This window comes from Chaetodon auriga, chromosome 1, assembly GCF_051107435.1.
Source record: "Chaetodon auriga isolate fChaAug3 chromosome 1, fChaAug3.hap1, whole genome shotgun sequence".
NCBI classification, from domain to species: Eukaryota; Metazoa; Chordata; class Actinopteri; order Chaetodontiformes; family Chaetodontidae; genus Chaetodon; species Chaetodon auriga.
In genome coordinates this window covers 21,050,096-21,067,372 of record NC_135074.1, presented here as the reverse complement: position 1 = coordinate 21,067,372, position 17,277 = coordinate 21,050,096, and the positions used below count along the sequence as shown (strand labels likewise).

Below are 17,277 nucleotides of genomic sequence, written 5' to 3'. Positions count from 1 at the left end.
GTGCACGACAATCATCGACCACACCATAAATACAGTAAATCTGTTTGAAAACATAACGCCTTCGGTTTCGCGAGCAGTGCCCGACCGGAAGCACATGGCGGAGTGGAAGTACACTTTACAGTTATAATGAAATAAGGGACCGGGTTTAATTATTTAGGCTATTCATATTTTTTGATATATAGCAAGAGTTGCGTGTCAGTGTTGTAAACAACAGCTTATATATGCATTCGTCCGACAGCATTTCCTCTAAATATATTCAGTCAGTTAAAACCGGCTACGAATACCTTACTTCTCATTCATACTTTATCAGCAGCAGAAAAAAGCAAGTTTTGGGGATTGTACTCTAATTCGAAAACTAAGTCTGTTTTCATGTAATCTTTTGCCATTTATGTGAGATTATAAGCAGTCTGATTCCTAATTTCTTTTAAGATAATTATGAACATCTCTCTCCATATATCTGTCGGCAGCCGAGCGGCATTCTGTGCATTGACTGACCGGAAAGTCCAGCTGCTGAATACCCATGTAAAAGGCAAAATGCAAACCTTTAACCATGTGCTACTGCTATGTATGCACCAAGTAAATCAGATAAGGAGCACCTGGATTCTTTCCACCCCTATAAATTGTAATCATTTTAAGATAATGCAGATAATATGACTCAATCTGCATGTTTAAAAATTTGGTCTTGTTGCTGAGAGATTACTTGTGTATCAATCACAAGCGTTCCAACTTTAAGTAATTCTGCAAGGGGAAAAGACAGTGCTATTAGACTCTTGACAATGATTATATTTATGACAAAGCTATTGTGCTGTCCAGTGTCTCTATTATTTTGGCCAGCCACGTGACCAGAACTTCAAAACACCTGCAGACTGACACAATCCCGGAACATTAACTGAAATGAGAACACAAACCACAAGATACAAACTCATATTTTATTGTAACACTGATAAGAATTGTAACACAATGAGGTAAGTTAAATAATCCACATCTGTGATGTTCTTGAACCAGCAAAACCCACAAAATATTCACCACCCAATCAATAACAGTTCCACAAGGTCTGCAAACAATGGCTACTAATGCCCAGTCGGTTCAGTTCACAGTTTAATACAAACATGTTTCTTTCTGTTTCTTATGAGGACAAGAGGAATATTGATAACACAATCTCCTTTGTCGTTCAGTCACAGACCCAAATTTACCAGCGGAGTATTTGTTTCTTTTTTAAGAGATGAAACTCAGTAGAAAAGATCCCCTGAGGGAGAAACATTCTTTTGTATTTATGATGAGAAAGAAGCCACTACAGACACTGGCAGGCTCAGTCCGAGTTTGCTACCATTTCTGCTGATGACTTGGCACGGTCTCACAGGGCACTAGGAGATACAGACCATTTCAGTTTGCCTGTGCTGCAGTCACACTGTGAAAATGAATCATCTTTCAATGCTGGAGGAGTTATTAATGACTCTACAGACATCTGCTGCACTGCACTGCACTGCACAGCGTGGCTGCAACCCCAGCAGCCTGAAATGCCCTCAGAGTTCTAATCCAAGTCTTTGTCGGGAGAGTGGTCAGAGAATAGTTTCTTTGCACTCAAGGCTTTGTTCAGAGGAGGGGGAGACCAGTGGGTTGGTGGAGGCGCTGGTTGTTTTTGGGAGGCGTTTTGGACGGCGCATGGAAGGGGACAAACTCAAAGCACCGCAGCTCTGAAGATGAAGATCCTCGTGGCCACGCTTCCTGGGGCTGCCAATGATGCGCTGGGTCATCACCTGTGTAACAAAAAATAGCCAAGAATGAAAGAGAGACCCACATCACAGGTCGTCTGGTTTGTTTTTACATAACAATCATGTGATTCAACGAAGCCGGAACACACTGCTTGAGTCAATACAACTCCCCAACAAAGGTCAGCAACACTTATTTGGAAATGAATTAAGGTGCATTTTACAATGTGAACAGGGCAGGTTTCTTCCTCATGGCAGGGTTAGTGGTTTGATTCCCAACTCCTCCTGTCCATATGTCTTTGTGCAAGATACTGAACTGCAAATTGCCACAGTGTGTGAGTGTGAATAGGAGAGAAATTGTTGCAAAGAGCAGATCTAAAAAATAATGAAATACCATATCAACTTTTTTCCACTGCTACTGTAGTCTTGAGGCTGCCATGCTAACTTTCCATCAATGGAACAGGCTGTAATTTTACACTCACTATCACAAAGAGAAGAAATCTACATCATCCACTTCATTAATACCTGGACCACCTTAATTCACTGAATACTGGAGCCAGTTAACACCAGCAGTATCTAAAAAATTGTGTGACATGCTGTAGGTGTGTTAGCATGCTGCTGCAAACCAGCTGAGCCTGAGTTCAGCTTAGAGACGAATGAAAGTGGAGTCAAGTCTGACAAAGCAGAGATGAGATTGACAACCTGAGTCTGTTCTAAAGCTGCCACTGTTCAGAAGATAAACCTTTTTTATTGATCTAACAAGATGTTTTTTCTTGGATGTCACCCTCACTCTCAGTCTCTTTGGTCCCACTAATGGTAAGGTCTTTAAAATAGGAAAGGTGTCATTCAATTTTCATTCATCTCGCATGTTTGTTTTCTGGTCTGCAATCAACATTACTGCTTCGCAGGGCGACTAGTCTCAGATCTACTTTTAGTCTTATATGTTGATGCTCACCAACAGACTAGAAATAGCGCAAACTACTGGTTTGTATTATCTTATCATATGACATTAGTGTAATTGAGTTACCTGGTCTATGACATTGGCACTAAAAATGGCCTCCTCCATGTGTTTCTCATCTGACTTGATGACACACTTGATGTTGTTGACAACCTGCTGGACTTCAGGAGGTAGACTGCAGCTCGAATGCTCCAGGAACTTGGCCACCAGTATTTTGGTGTCTTTGTACATCTTAAGGTCAGCCAGGGAGTGCGGGCGTTCATGGGAGGAGTGTGTATGTAGGGCTCTGGGTTTAAGGTGGATGTCAACTTTCCTGCTCTCCTTCTGCTGCTTCCTCACAGATACGTGACTTGGTTTAGCTCCAACTATGTCCACTGAAACATCCGTTGGTTCTGCAGAATCGTCAAAACACATTGAATCACATACATGAACACATCCTGAATCAGCTCATTAAAAATGTTAAGATTTTTTTGTTTCTACTTTTGAGACAATGCATTCTTTTAGGTAATCCAATAGGCCCAATGAGAGTTTAAATTGTTTATTTAGCTTATTAAATTTGATAATTTGCTTAAATCATAAAGGAATACTTAATCCTTCAGTTTTCCAAATAATTAAAAATCACCAAATTTGGAGATACTGCAGTGTTTTCACAGGGCAACTGATATCATTTGTTTCAATAGAGTTTGTTAAATTAGCTCCCCATGCTGCCTGATTTACAGTTTGTCCCTCAGGTACAACTGTAAAGCAGCAGATGTGCCACCATTACATGAATTCCGGGTTTCTATGATTGTACCTTGCTCTGGTGATGTATGAGTTGAGTCGTCAGCAGCAGGGTTATTTGCAGAGGCGCAGCTTAAATTTTCTCCTGCAGAGGGAGACAGGAAACAGCATGAACCAACAAAGAAGGCACTAGCTGTTACTGGTTAGTGAGCCACCATTGCTAATTGACATGAAACGCTGTGGGCTGCAACTAATGATTAATTTAATTATCAATGAATCTGCTGATTATTTTCTCATTTGATCTATCATTTGTTTAGTTCTTACAATATCAGAAAATGGTGCAACATTTCCATCACAAGTTCTCAGAATCCAAGGTTATGTCTTCAAAAGTCACTTTATAATTATATAGCACAGAGAAAAACTGCAAATGCTTAAGATGGAGAATCTGGAAGCTTTTTTCTCTTTATTTTCATGACTCAAAAATGATGAATTAGTTGACTAATTGTTTAAGCTCTAAAAGGCTGATCACTCGAGTATTTAAGCTGCAGTATAAGTCTTGCCACACTCACTTCCTGTCGTAGAGGAGCAGGAGATAGGGTCACTGGTGGAACGGACGATGCGTGCCAGTTTGCGGTACCTCCTGGCTGCTCGGAGCCCCCGTGGCCTCTCTGAGGGCGAGTAGCCACTTTGGGCTGAGGTAGAGGTGGGTTGTGATGTGGAGGAGGGTGACCAAACGCTGAAGCACAACCTGGGGCCGCGTGGCCTGCTTGGAGGGGAAGGGGAAGGAGAAGGAGCCAAAGGGCTGATGGCTGAAGTTCCACCAGAGGAGGCCACAGAGGTGGGGGAGCAAGGCTGAGGCGGCGGGGGGAGAGTGACAGGAAGTGTGAGCTTCCGGCTCATCATTCGTGCTTTAATGAGAGAGTGTGTTGACGCTTTAGGGGGCTCCTCTGGTAAATGTTTGGCTGATGCAAGCTCGTCACATATGTGCATGGCAGCCCTGAGTTCCTCACATGGATGTGTGTTTTCCGTGGAATCTTCCTGGTCCAGATTGCTATAGTTTTCTGAGGACCAGTCCGGAGAGCGCTCCAAAGACTCCTGGGTGTGTGAGGACTCACTGTATCCTGTATCACTAGGGCGAGCGTCAGTGTTCGGCAGGCCACGATGGCGTGTACAAAGTTCCAGGCTGGTGCAGCTTCCATCGATGGGGGCAGTGTGGGGGGTGCCATAGGGAGAGGAGTCAGAGCCCTGAACCTCCAAGGAGCACAAGTCCTCTGAGGAGCAAGTCTGGTCCTGATCGGCCACCTCGGAAACCATCAGTGATGCACTGTCCACCGAGGCTGAAAATAGGGAGCAGAGAATCATCAGCATGGCTACCAGCGAAATATGGACAATCCTCTGCAACGTTCACTGCAGTGCTCCAACATCTTTACCCTGAGTGCTGAGTCCTGCAGTGGTGTTTCTCTCACACAGACTGGATTCAGTGGCCTGTTGCTCTATGCTGGTGGTAACCTGGAAAGAGGGAAATATTAGTGGAGGTGGTGAACATGGTTGAATAAGATGAATTGAGCAGATGAAGTATTGCATAAAAGCAGCCGTGTACCACCTAATGTTCTACTCCACAGTTTGGCCTGTAGAGGGCTCTAGAGGACCATAACACACCAACAGAAACGTCTCGGCTGAGATGTATCAGTGGAGCACACTCATGTAGAGTTTAATAAGAAACTTTAATTAGACTTACTAATGTGCTTTTCAAGGCAAGATATATACATTCAAGTCACTTCACATAATGCTGAGTCTTTAGGCTGAAATCATCAGAGTTTCTTCTGCCCTCTGACTGTTCTCTCACACAATCAATTCATCGGTGCCTGCTTCCATCAGTTATTTATGGCTGCTGTTCTATCGGTGAGAAAACCTTGTGCTAATTCTTATTTGAAGGACACTGTTCAAAGTGGATGTGAAGAGGACCATGGATTTAACGTGTATAATGGAAATAATGGATTAAAAGCCTCAGGTGTTAAATGATGCTGAGAATATAATGGAAGATAAAAGGATTTGCTTGCACATTATACAGTTATTTTTAGCTGTGAACAATGAGATGCAGCAAAGCCTCAGCCTGAAAAAAGCTCTGATCAGTTCGACATGACAGTCAAGGGAGAGTGCGTCAGTAAGTCAGATGATGTGTTTAAGTTGGCTGGGATTGTTGCCTTTAACACTTGACAGGCAGCATTTCAAAATACAGACATGAGATGAACACAGAGCAACACCATTTTAACAAAAATGACAAAAACACAAACCATTTATAGAGAGACATCTGACAAATTGGTTGGGTTGGTTAAATAAACTTTTAAACTGCTTGTGATCTCTAACGTCGCATTATTCACATTTAAAACTTTAAAGTTACTTTTAACCTTGGGTTTAACCTTGAAATCCCCTTGTTCTTAAACATATACAATGCAAGATGTATACTCTCACACAAAAGTAATCCCTCTCAATCATCATTTATGACAGCCTAGAAGTGTGTAGCAGTGTATTTATGTGCAGAGACCCTGTCCTTGGCCTATATTTTCTTCTTATTTTGCTGTTTTTGGAATCGGAAAGTTTTTGGGCTGCAACCTTTGGGCAGTGGGTGTGTAGCCCAGAGCTAAAACCAGTGTGCAGCTAAGGTCAGGGCTTTATAAAAACACAATGACCAGACAGTAAGCAGCATGAATCCATATGGAAGCTATGACAACGGCGAAAAACGAGAATGAAATGAGAATAAATAGAGAGAGGATAGGGATGAAGAGCGATGTGGAGTTGATCTGTTTTGTGTTGGACAGGTAAGTGCCAGCGGTTAGCTCACTTAGCTTTAGCTTGTTTAAGTATCTGCTTTTCTATTATGACAAATGTAACCCTCCTAAGCAGCAGTAGCTTGCAGTGTGCTTCTGGTGCCATTGAGGAGGTTTGACTGTACGATTTCTGCATAGCGTTCCTTCAAGGCTATTTCATCAAAAATTCTCCAGTACTCTGAGTTGTGATGAAATACCTGCAAAACTCAGCTGTACATTGTGTTTACTGCTAATGAGCAAATCTTAACATTCGCCGAACAAAGATGGTGATGCATGTTGATGTTTGCATTTAGCTCAAAGCACTGATGTGCCCAAGCACAGTCTCACTGACTGTAGAGTCTTAGTAATGTTACTGCCACTGCACACACATTTAAGGTTAAAGGATTGAGCTTCTCACTTTGGGAACACATAAATGTAATGTCCGAGGCCCAGCTGTGAATACAGCCGAAACAGTTGCTTCCAAGGCAGACCCGGTTGATTCCTCTCACCTGGCTGGCGGGGGTCTGACCCACCACAGACTCATAAGGAGGAGGCAGGTCAGTTGGGTACAGTGTCCCTGGGCTGTTGATGGGCACCCCATAGATGGCACTGAAGGGAGAATGGGGAAAGTCCAGATGCAGGCCTCTGTCAGGGGCATAACAGCAGAGTTTCAACCAAACAATAAACAAACACACAAAACAAAATAAAAATCCAAATCATATCTGAAATAACTGGAATAAAAAGAGTGGAGATCATTGAGCCAGTCACAGTCACTGTCACATTGAGTGCAGAGTGTTAAAGAAATTGGCACAGCAAGAATGACTATCCGTTAGAACTGTCAAAAATACAGTATACTGTCTATTAAAAACATTAAGGAAGGAAAAATGAAAAATATCCTCTTGTCCCAACCCGCCAATCCAGACGATATATGTATGAGCAGTGTATTATTCACCACCACTGTTTCATATGGTGCCAATTAAGAATAAGCAGCCATGCGTGCAGTCATATCTTTTAATTACAACTCCATTCTCCTCTAAAGTGGCGGAGCATGAAATACAACCTGAGAGTTTCCACCAATCATCCGAGGCCTGATGATGTCATGACACATCCCTGGCCCCGGGCAGGGACGCCATAAATGCTTCCTCTGCCTCGTATGTATTTATGGCATAATTGACAAACAGATGTGGCTTCCTGCCAAATGGCTAAATCAGCAGCACTCTCTCTGGCAAGAAAATGGAGGGAATGATGAGGGAGGGGTCAACCGATCCTTCTCAACAGCTGAGAATCACGGCTGTCGCAGCTGCTTAACGAAAGGGAAAAGCTCTGAGCTGACCGTGGGTGATACCGCCACATGTGACGGTCATAGTCAGATAAAGAGACATGACATTGCTGCTTAATATGATGGATGTGGTTTATCTTTGGATGCAAATGTTGCTTTTGGCATCTGTATGGTCACGGATTCTATCATAGTTTCAGCTACAGTAAAAGTCTTGTTTGTTTTCTTTGGTGTGCATCCTCTTGGGGACTTGTGCCTCCAAAAACTTTTCTTCAGATCCTGTTCTATCTGCCCTGTGGTCAATTTTTCTAATTCTAACTCTGCAATCATTGCTGCTCCTTCCACAAATTAATACCAGTTTTATGTCACTTGCAGATCTCCAGTATGGTTCACTGCAGGCGTCTGTGGAGGAGCAGGTGCAGAGTTCAAAGAAACAGTTAAAGTCTCAATATGAAATGTATCTTGAAAAAATATATATGTGCGCTACTGTGTAAAACTGGAAACTTGCACAAATGTTCAAGTCTGACTGTCAGTTCCCACTCATTCCTCTTGCAGATATGAAGGCAGTTCAAGGAGGAGGCACTGAGCCAGGGACAGCATTCTGAACTACAGATCACTTGCAGCAACCAGCAGACTTCTACTTTCAATACATATTACAGAAAACTTTGAGGTGGGCCTCTATAGAAATGCAACATTGGATTTCTGGACTTAAGTTCCCCAAGTGAATTGAATAAAAATAAAATGCCTGAAACAATGCACAATGTATTTTAAGAAGAAAATGCAGTGATTTGGTATACAATTTGAACTGCTTTCCTCTGGGATGTGCTTTATGTTGGAGGAATCCTACTAATTATTAATTAATTAATAGTACCCACACATTTTTTTCCACAGCAATCAGTAATTTAAACTCACTTGACTTCACTTAATATGACAAATATTGTGATTTTGTGGATTGTTCTGCTTGGCTGTGCTTGGATTTGATGTTTCAGATGTTTAATTGGATGCTTTTAATGTGTTTATTTCCACAATGGTGGACAGTAACGATGAATTTTATTGTTTTGTATTGTGCTGTAATAAGCAGCTTCATCCAAAGTTGTGGCTTTTCCACTGAGATGTCATTGAAAGTTTAACAAAGAGGGGATTGCCGAAGTACTCTGGGCTACAAGGCATTTATACATTTTTAAAGGGGGTTCTGATTTACAAGCAGACTATTGTGTATAATGACAATGTCTTGTAATCTTTGGACTATTTGTTACCAAATTAACAAATAGCATTTTGTTATCCCCTGAAAGTATCCACATATCCCACAAGATGCACTGCTTAGATGCTTGCTTTGTGTTAGCACTATGTGATGCTGATGAGCAGTGTTTTGTCTCTCACCTCTGTCCGTCCATTGAGGGGGTGCAGGTGTACTCCGGGGGGTAGTATGGTGGTGGGGGGATGGGAGGAATAAACTCATCAAAGTCCAGTGTTTGGTGGAGAATGGTTCCATGGGGGGTCATACAGTCAGCATTTAGAGCTCGCGCTCTGTGCGGCATAAACTGAAACACAGCATTAAAACACCCGTTATCAGGCCTTTATTACACACGGCACTTAGCTGTTTATTCATTATTTCATACCATAATTTATCTTGAGAGACATGGCTGCGCAAATATGTCTTTTCAGAGCACCTCTCTGCTGTTATTTCAAGCTGTTACACGTATTCACATCAGTGCTGTTGGTCACTGGACAAGATCCACTGCAGTAACTGCAAGTCTAATGCCTTGCTCAGTAGCGCTACAATCAGCAGGTCTGAATGCAGAGCAGCTCGTTTACTTTCCTCACTCAGACTTTCCTAAGTGGGACAACTTTCCAGTCACAGCCAGCCTGCTTTTCTAATCTCAAGGCTGCCACTGCTGCTATTGACTTGGCTAAATTTACTGAGCTAAATAAAAGGTTAACACCTCTTGTGGTAAATGGTAAACGAGGCCACTCTTGGAGACTCTATGAAGCTTTTGTGCTTTTATTTTCTACTGTTTCATTTGTCTTATTCTGTTATAGCTTATCTTTACAGTCTATTTGACCCTTTTTAAAATCATTTTTCATATCTTCTTTTCTATCTTTTTATCTTTTCTTAATGCTTTTATTGAAAGTCCTTTGAAATGACAGGTGCTATACACCTGCCCCCAACTCACTGGTCATCAGAAAGCATTAAAAAATTAATCATTACCATTAATTAATCATTAATTAATTCACATCAGTGACAGCAAGATGGTCTGAGAGTGACGTGTCCACAGCTTTGATAATCTGAAATTGGGCCATCGAGGCAGGGACCACTGTGAATTAAGCCCTTATGTCAACGTGAGAATGATGTTTCAGTCCCATTTTTAATTGCAGTATAATTCAGATGCCTTCGGATGAATTTATTTTTGCCTTCTTCATCATCTTTATGTCCCTTCTTCTGCAACAGTCACTGATAAAGTAATAACATTATTTCTATGGTCCCGTCCCAGGGATCAAAAAGTATTCATCTATACAGTTATTGCTGTTTGCAGTAACCCCGGGGCCATGGTAACAACATGTTAACACCGACATACAATCCCCATGTCCTCCGTCCTCCATCCTCCTGAGGGAAATATCTGACTAAATGCTAGGATAACTTGCTCTTCGCTAACTTTATCTGTCTGCTGTTTGGTGCTGAGCAGGTAGCTGCCTGCTGCATCTGGAGATGATGCTGATGAGAGCTTTGAGAGTGAAACACAACAGCAACGAAAACCAAAACTAGGAGCTGAAAGATGCTAAAAAGCTGCATCCCTTTCACATACGTATAGTCATTTCTTAATATGTCTATAATGATGATTTTGATTTTCAGTTGACTCAAACATTTCATAAAGGTCAAAGCTCATACATCTGCAGCACGTGCGATGGACTGGATGGAGGTGAAATTAATGAATATCTGTCCTTTGTAATCTGAGTTCAGCTTAATTTATTTTACTAGCTGCTATATAATTGTTGATTTCCTGCCACTTCATCCTGTTATCAAACCAAGCAGGGCTTTAATATTCAGACTTGTTTCAGCACAATTTACAACATAGTCCATAAAACGTGTAAAAGGCTTGTGCATCAAGTGTTACTGCAAAGCGATTTCTTATCATGTTGGCGGTGTTGCTCTATACCTCCCCGGTTGTTGATGTGTTCGAAGGCATGAAATAACTATTGTTGGTGTGAAACACAAAGGGAGCTCGGCCATGCTAATTTCCCTCATGACTGAAAGCATTTAGCTGTTGGTAATGGTTTCATTGTTCCACATAAATTGACAAAAGACGGTTATACTGAGGACGGTGTACCTTTGAGGATAAAATCCAGGGAGATGTTAAGCTGTTTTCCTCAAATCAAACATATTTTTGAGAAGGAGGAATCTGGCAATTGACCTTCACTGTGTGTGTTTACATTAATCTATATTTACAGAGCAGGATGATTGCAGCCAAAAACGCCAACATTATTCTCCACTACCTTAAAATGGATAAATGCTGGTACATCATCCTGAGCTGTATGTGTTTATCTAACCTGATGATAGTGTCTAAGAATTTTTTTTTTTTGCAGGGTGGTCACTGAAAAGAAAATAAAGTCAGCTATTGTTGTCGTCTGCTCTTTCATCACACTCACCATCTGCAGCACATCAGTGGAGACCATCTGCATACAGCACATAGCAGTGGCTAGAGCACACACAATGGTGGAGATGACGTTAAGGGCACATACGCTGAACAGCAGCTCCTAAAGGAGAGGGGGGAGACGAGGAGACTGTTAGAGGAACGGGTAACAAAAGAAGGAAGCGGGAGGAGGAGTGTGGAAAAACATGACAAATGAAAAGGGAGTAGGAGAGAAGGTGAGGAAGAGAAGATAGTTAATATCCTGAACATGACAGATGAGTAATATAAGAAGAAAAAGACGTGAATGTGCAACAAGAGGGGGAAACACAGGAAGGAGAGAAGGTGACACAACCGTCGTTGACATCACCAGGAAGGTGACCAAGTTTAGAAAAGCACAGCAGGGTGTTACTGCAGTGAGAGAACACTTCTACAAATATCTGCACCAAGAAGAATCTGCATTGTTAGCACATCTGAATATATTTAAAAAGGTTAAATGCTGATAAAAAGAAATACGATGTATGCAAGCCTAGCAGACAATAATAGAGAAAACAACCTCATAAATATCCAAGGTTAAGCACAAGCATATACACATTTGCAATGCAGTGAACAGCAAGGGGACAAACCAGTATTGAATCTGTCAGCAAAAATAAATGTGCATGCTGATGAAATACTAGCCCAGCGCCCCGGATCAGAGAAAAGACTTATGATCGCTGTTTGCACTAGTCTTCTGTTTGGGGCTCCGTTTTGTCTCTGTGATGAGTTTTATTTGTCCTAACAAATGAACCTATAATAACTGTATTATACTAATTAATTTCCTGAAGAAGAGCGCAGGAACAGTAATAGCACCTGCCTGGAAATTGGCTCTGGAAATAGCAACTGTCTAGCACATGGAGCATGTTGAGAGGAGAAAGGATGATAGCGACTTGCAGTGCTGCTTCAAAATGTGAAAAACTGAATCTCATTTAAAAAGATGCGGAAGCGACTTTGAATTGGGATGTTTCAATTTAAGTATTACATGGAAAAACAACAGGAGGTGAATCCTGTTAGAAATGCTCCATCTACAAGCACAAACTTACTATACATACACACAGGTGCACAAAAGCACAATGATATCTGCATTCACCGTGCTGGCACACAACAGGTACGTTCAACCTGAGGAATATGTTTCCCCAAAATATCCATGAATCACACAAAGAACAGGAAAGACAGGCAGCACTGGAATTAAAACCTCACTACACCTCTTTTTTGTTTTGTGGACACAGGCTCATGAATGAAGCTCCCCAGTTGCCACACAAAGTGTTTTCCAGCCTGTCGCACAGATTATTCACCAGATTCAGGAGGCCTATAATTACCAGTGACATTACAAAACCCCACTTGCATTAGGCTGCTGATAATCTGCAGAAAAGACAGCTGTCTCCCCCTCTAACATCCACCAGGAAGTGGCTGGTTGTCTGACTTTGTGAAGGAGGTTCAGGCTAGGCAGGCGGCGACTTTTTGCCAACCAGATCCTATTATACACACTTCCATTCCTTTTGAAGTTTGTGATGTAAAATGGATCAAGTTGGCATCTGAGACGCTCTGAGTTGCCCGCCCTGCAACTGTTTTTCAAACATGTTTGATGTCCAGTAACTAGCTGCCAAAGATCAAGGCTATGTGAGCTGAAAGTTAAAGAAGAGATGAGTTGAAACCAGTGAAGCTGAAGTTGTGCAGCGCCAATTATAAATACAACTGATACATGTTTGCCTTGGAAGCTAACAGTTTTGGAACATGTTTTGTGGAGGAGGAAAGTCTGGAGGACTTGTGGATGGAGCACAAGTCTGTGTGACATTTTAAACAGAACTGGTGAAAGGAGACTGTAACTGCTTTTAGCTCCGCAAGAATTACAGTAGCTTTGTAAAGATGAGATATCTGGATAAAACAGCTTAAATAAATGAAGGAATAAAACTTTGTATTTAATTTTGATGACCAGGCAGCTATTGAATTTATTTCAGTACAATTTGAAAATGAACTTGTAGAAACTTGAAGCCCGCTTAAGGAAAGTGATCCATCACAGTGAACACTGTGTTGTAACGTAGTGCAGAGGAACCAATCTGCACTCTGTTAGAGTCAAGATGTTCAGTAAAAGAAGTTAGGATTTCCACTGTAATGAATTATCACACCCAACCAAGTCGCAGGCACAAAACCTGCCATCAACTTCACTCTTTTTGGAAAATTATGAATCCCACGCATCTTTAATTTAGGGGTTGGACCTCTAGTAGCAGGTAGCTGACTGGAAATAGCTTTTTTCAGGCTTCTGATTGGCCAATCGCCGCCAGTTGGTTTGGCGTGCTCTTGACAGCACTACAATTATGTTGTTCTGTTTTCACGTGGACAAAGATTTTTTTTTTTTTTGAAAACAGCAATAGTGTGGAGAAAGAAGGAGCAATTTATTGGTTGATCCTCAACTGTCTTGAACAGACACAAACTGCACACATGCTCCGTCTCCTCCTGAAGCAGCAAAGGTCAGCACCCCGCTTTCCTCCAGCCAACATGGACTTTCTGTTGATAGTCTCAGTGCAGGTCACAGTACTCGTCTCCACGCTCTTTAGCATCCCCAAGCAGCTTTTTACAGCATCTGACAGAAAGCCCATCTTTTTCCTCAGGAAGCCTTGCAGCAGTTATGGGGGGCGGGGGGGTCCTTCAGAGATTTTCTAACCCCCAATGACAGAAGCAGCAGATGTTGTAGCTCTGTGATGCCACTTCTCATAAAGCACTAAATACAGATACTCCGTAGTAAAGGAAAAGCATTTCTAATACCTCGAAGAGTCTTGAACCTCCACAGAGAACACTAGTTCATCTCAGACTTACAGAGCTTAAATGGTCCAATCACCAAACATCCAGAAATGATCGTCACAGCCTGGAGCTGGACAGATCCAGGTGGATCACGATCTGTCTGTCCTCCTAGATGAACAACAACTCACTCAGTGACGTCCAAATCAAAATAAATCCAGATGTTTCTTCTGGATTTCTGCCTGAAAGCCAACGGCAGGCCACTACTCAAATCTTGAGACCCAACTCTTTTGACTTGGTACACAGCTTAATGCGTTTTATAAGGCTCCGGCACACTATCAGACCTCACAACTAGTGCCAATAAAGGCAGATTAATGATCCTCACATCACCATTTATCTCATGATAAAAGCTTTGAATACACTGCAAAGACTACAGCTGATCAGCAGCTGGCTGTGTGTTCTGCATATACAAGAAAAGACCGTAAATAAACAACAGAGGAGAACATGAGAACAAAGTCAGTAGTCTGTTTTTGTCCTTAAAAGAACCCTGCAGAGAGACAAACAAAACACACCAGCAAGACATGCTCATGTCTTTCACCGTGACTCTGTCTCCTCATTTGGCCAGTATACAAATTAAGAATATGTCCTTCCTATGCTGTGGATGGATGTTGTCTTACTTGTTGAAAGATAAGTGAAAAGTATTGATACTTAGATACTTTTCAATACAATGTGATACTATCTTAATTATATGTTTGACAGTATTGAAAGCTCTGAAGCTATAGAACTAACTAGAATCTAAAACTAGATCTACTGTCAGATTTTCAACCCAGAGCTGCACAAATGAATCAATGAGAAGAAAATCAGCTGGTCCTCGAACATTTCTATTAACATTATTAGAAATGTGTCACTATGTGTTCAGTGACTTTTTCTGTACCAGCGCTGTGTGCAGGTTGTTGGGAAATAGAGGCTGAATAACCAGTAAGACATTTTTTTTTTTTCCACACCAATTCAACAAAAATCATTTGGCAGAACATTTGCTGATTTGGGACAGCGAGAACAAACGGTGCCAAACACACCACAAAAACCACAGGCGACGGCTGACTAATAGCAAGGCAGTTGGTAGGATGTTTGTCCAGTGTGTATCTCTGCAGGGAGTGACGAGATCGGGGCCCTCAATACGAAACATCAACTCTACACATTCACAGAATAAATACTTTCCTTGTGAGCTGTCTGACTGAAATGTGTTCGCTGCCGATCATTTATCTGTCCTGCTGTGCAGCTTTGACTGCGAGGACTCTTCCCAAGATAAAAGTGAGATTACTGTGCACAGCAGTACGCAGAAACCAACCTGTGTGCAACTCCCTCCTCTTGGAGGTTTACTATATTAAATGCAGTTCCTCTGAACAATTCTTCAACAGCAAAGATGGAGATCATAAAGTTAAAGTGTAAGCATTGAGAAAGACAAGAAGTATTTATGACGGCTTCATCTGAGCTCATTTTTGCTATGGGAATGCATCTGTCGTGCAGATGTGAGACGATGCATTTCCACGATTCCCCTTGAGACAACAATGTACATAATGACATAATAAATCCTACCAGGCAAAGGAATGTGCTAGAAACTGTTTAAGATGCCTGTTCACTAGATATTTAGCCTCTGGATGACACCTTGCCTCAAGCCAATCAGGTTAGTGAGTTACACAGCAAGGTTACACATCCGCCCCCTTACAGGAAATGGCAAATTATCTCAAGACTGCCTCTCACTGATAATTTATGGCCTTAGGCAGCACACAGTGAAATGAAAAGAAAGACGGGATGGAAATTGAAAGTGTCAGAGAAGAGTGAGCGGCACACATCAGCAGCGACATGGATTGTGCTTCCTAGAAACAAAACTTGAAAACACAGAAGAGCTGCTGCTGAGACATGGGGGAATAGGAAACTTAAAATGGTCTAATGCTTAATCTACTTGCTGTAATAAGTCAGTTCTCCCAATACGCTGTGTGTTTTAGTGATGTAGGAACTATAAGGCAGCTGCATCACGAGTTCATCAGGACCAGCGACAGCCTAACAGCCGTCTGAAATGGCCGGGGACTCGAGGGACTCGCTTGACAGCTTCCTCTTAGACATAATTCAACACATCTGACTGCTTTGGCACTTAATAAAGGTTTACAGCACCAATTCCCATATCTCTTTTAATGAGCTATGATCAAAATGACAAATGTGCTTGATCTTTCCTCTTTTCATAAGCATGCTTCATCCCATGAAGTCTTTTATTTGGTTATCAATGTTTTATAATCAATCAGGGACATAAAATGAATGGATATGATTGTCGTTATCCAATAAAGGCACAGTAGCACATACTGTATATCATTCCTGCAGACAGTCTGAGTCGAGATAATCTACCGAGATCATGAACTCGCAAACTACAGCCAGCCCAGGCTAGATACACACTGCATACTAAGAGGTCTGCCTCTTGGGGAAAGACAAATGCTGTTGCCATTCTCCACTTCCTGCCCAATTAATCTGGGACAGAACACTTACTTTTTTTTTTTTTGTATTTTCTTTCTTTCTCACATGGGATATGTTACACAGTGAGAGGAAACCTGGAGACATCAGCTTAGACTTGATGATTTTAGCAATTTAAAGATCATTATTTGCGAACGACTGCTGACTGTTACTCATGTTAATGGCTTCATTCTGATTAGAGAAGTGACGAGCTAGTCTGGTAGAGTCTGCAGCTGTGCTAGCAGCTCTGTGAGGATGTTCGCACATCGGTGCTTTGAGCTAAATGCCACATGTATGATAATGTGCTCACATCGACCATTCTAACACACATTCAGTAGAACGTTGGGCTTGTTAACCATCTGAGTTTAGTTTGTTAGCATGCTAACATTTGCTAATTAGCACTAAAAACAAAGTACAGCTGAGGCTACAGGGAATGTCGTGTTTTGGTCATAAGCAAGACATATTGGACAAATTGGACACAAATGTCTGACAATAAGTGGCAATCCACCCAATCATTTGTCGAGATGGGTCACTAAAACTGAGCTTCATTAGGATTCTGGGACCATGAACGGCAATCCATCCAGTATTTGTGGAAATATATCTGGAGTCTGGAGCCATTCTTTACGGGTGCAACAGTAACTTCTGTGCAGCAATGAAATATTGCTATGAGATCTATCTATCTATCTATCTATCTATCTATCTATCTATCTATCTATCTTTATATATATATATATGTATAGTTGGCTTTGAATCAGTATATATGGTACAATATGTCATTACCATAGCTACCAATACAGCAAATAACAGTATTAAGAGTTCTAAAGAAACAAATTAATCCAATTTACCTGCAGTTTGACAACAGTCCAACTTATAATGAATGCTTTATTAATATATCAAAACATAGCTC

The 17,277-nt window shown here is 41.6% G+C and overlaps 1 protein-coding gene across 2 annotated transcripts in view; it reads right to left on the bottom strand.

Moving 5' to 3' along the window:
* Positions 1–915: 915 nt before the first annotated feature.
* Positions 916–17,277, bottom strand: part of fam189a1 (family with sequence similarity 189 member A1) — an 83,074-nt gene continuing 66,712 nt past the window's right edge. For both annotated transcript variants that reach the window (XM_076729412.1, XM_076729404.1), the window contains exons 5-12: positions 11,116–11,223; positions 8,851–9,011; positions 6,704–6,839; positions 4,818–4,896; positions 3,957–4,724; positions 3,461–3,532; positions 2,737–3,059; positions 916–1,757 (exon numbers count right to left, since the gene is read on the bottom strand). In XM_076729412.1, the coding sequence (XP_076585527.1) occupies positions 1,560–1,757; positions 2,737–3,059; positions 3,461–3,532; positions 3,957–4,724; positions 4,818–4,896; positions 6,704–6,839; positions 8,851–9,011; positions 11,116–11,223 (1,845 nt within the window). In that variant the 3' untranslated portion in view covers positions 916–1,559. The remainder of the gene's footprint in view (positions 1,758–2,736; positions 3,060–3,460; positions 3,533–3,956; positions 4,725–4,817; positions 4,897–6,703; positions 6,840–8,850; positions 9,012–11,115; positions 11,224–17,277) is intronic.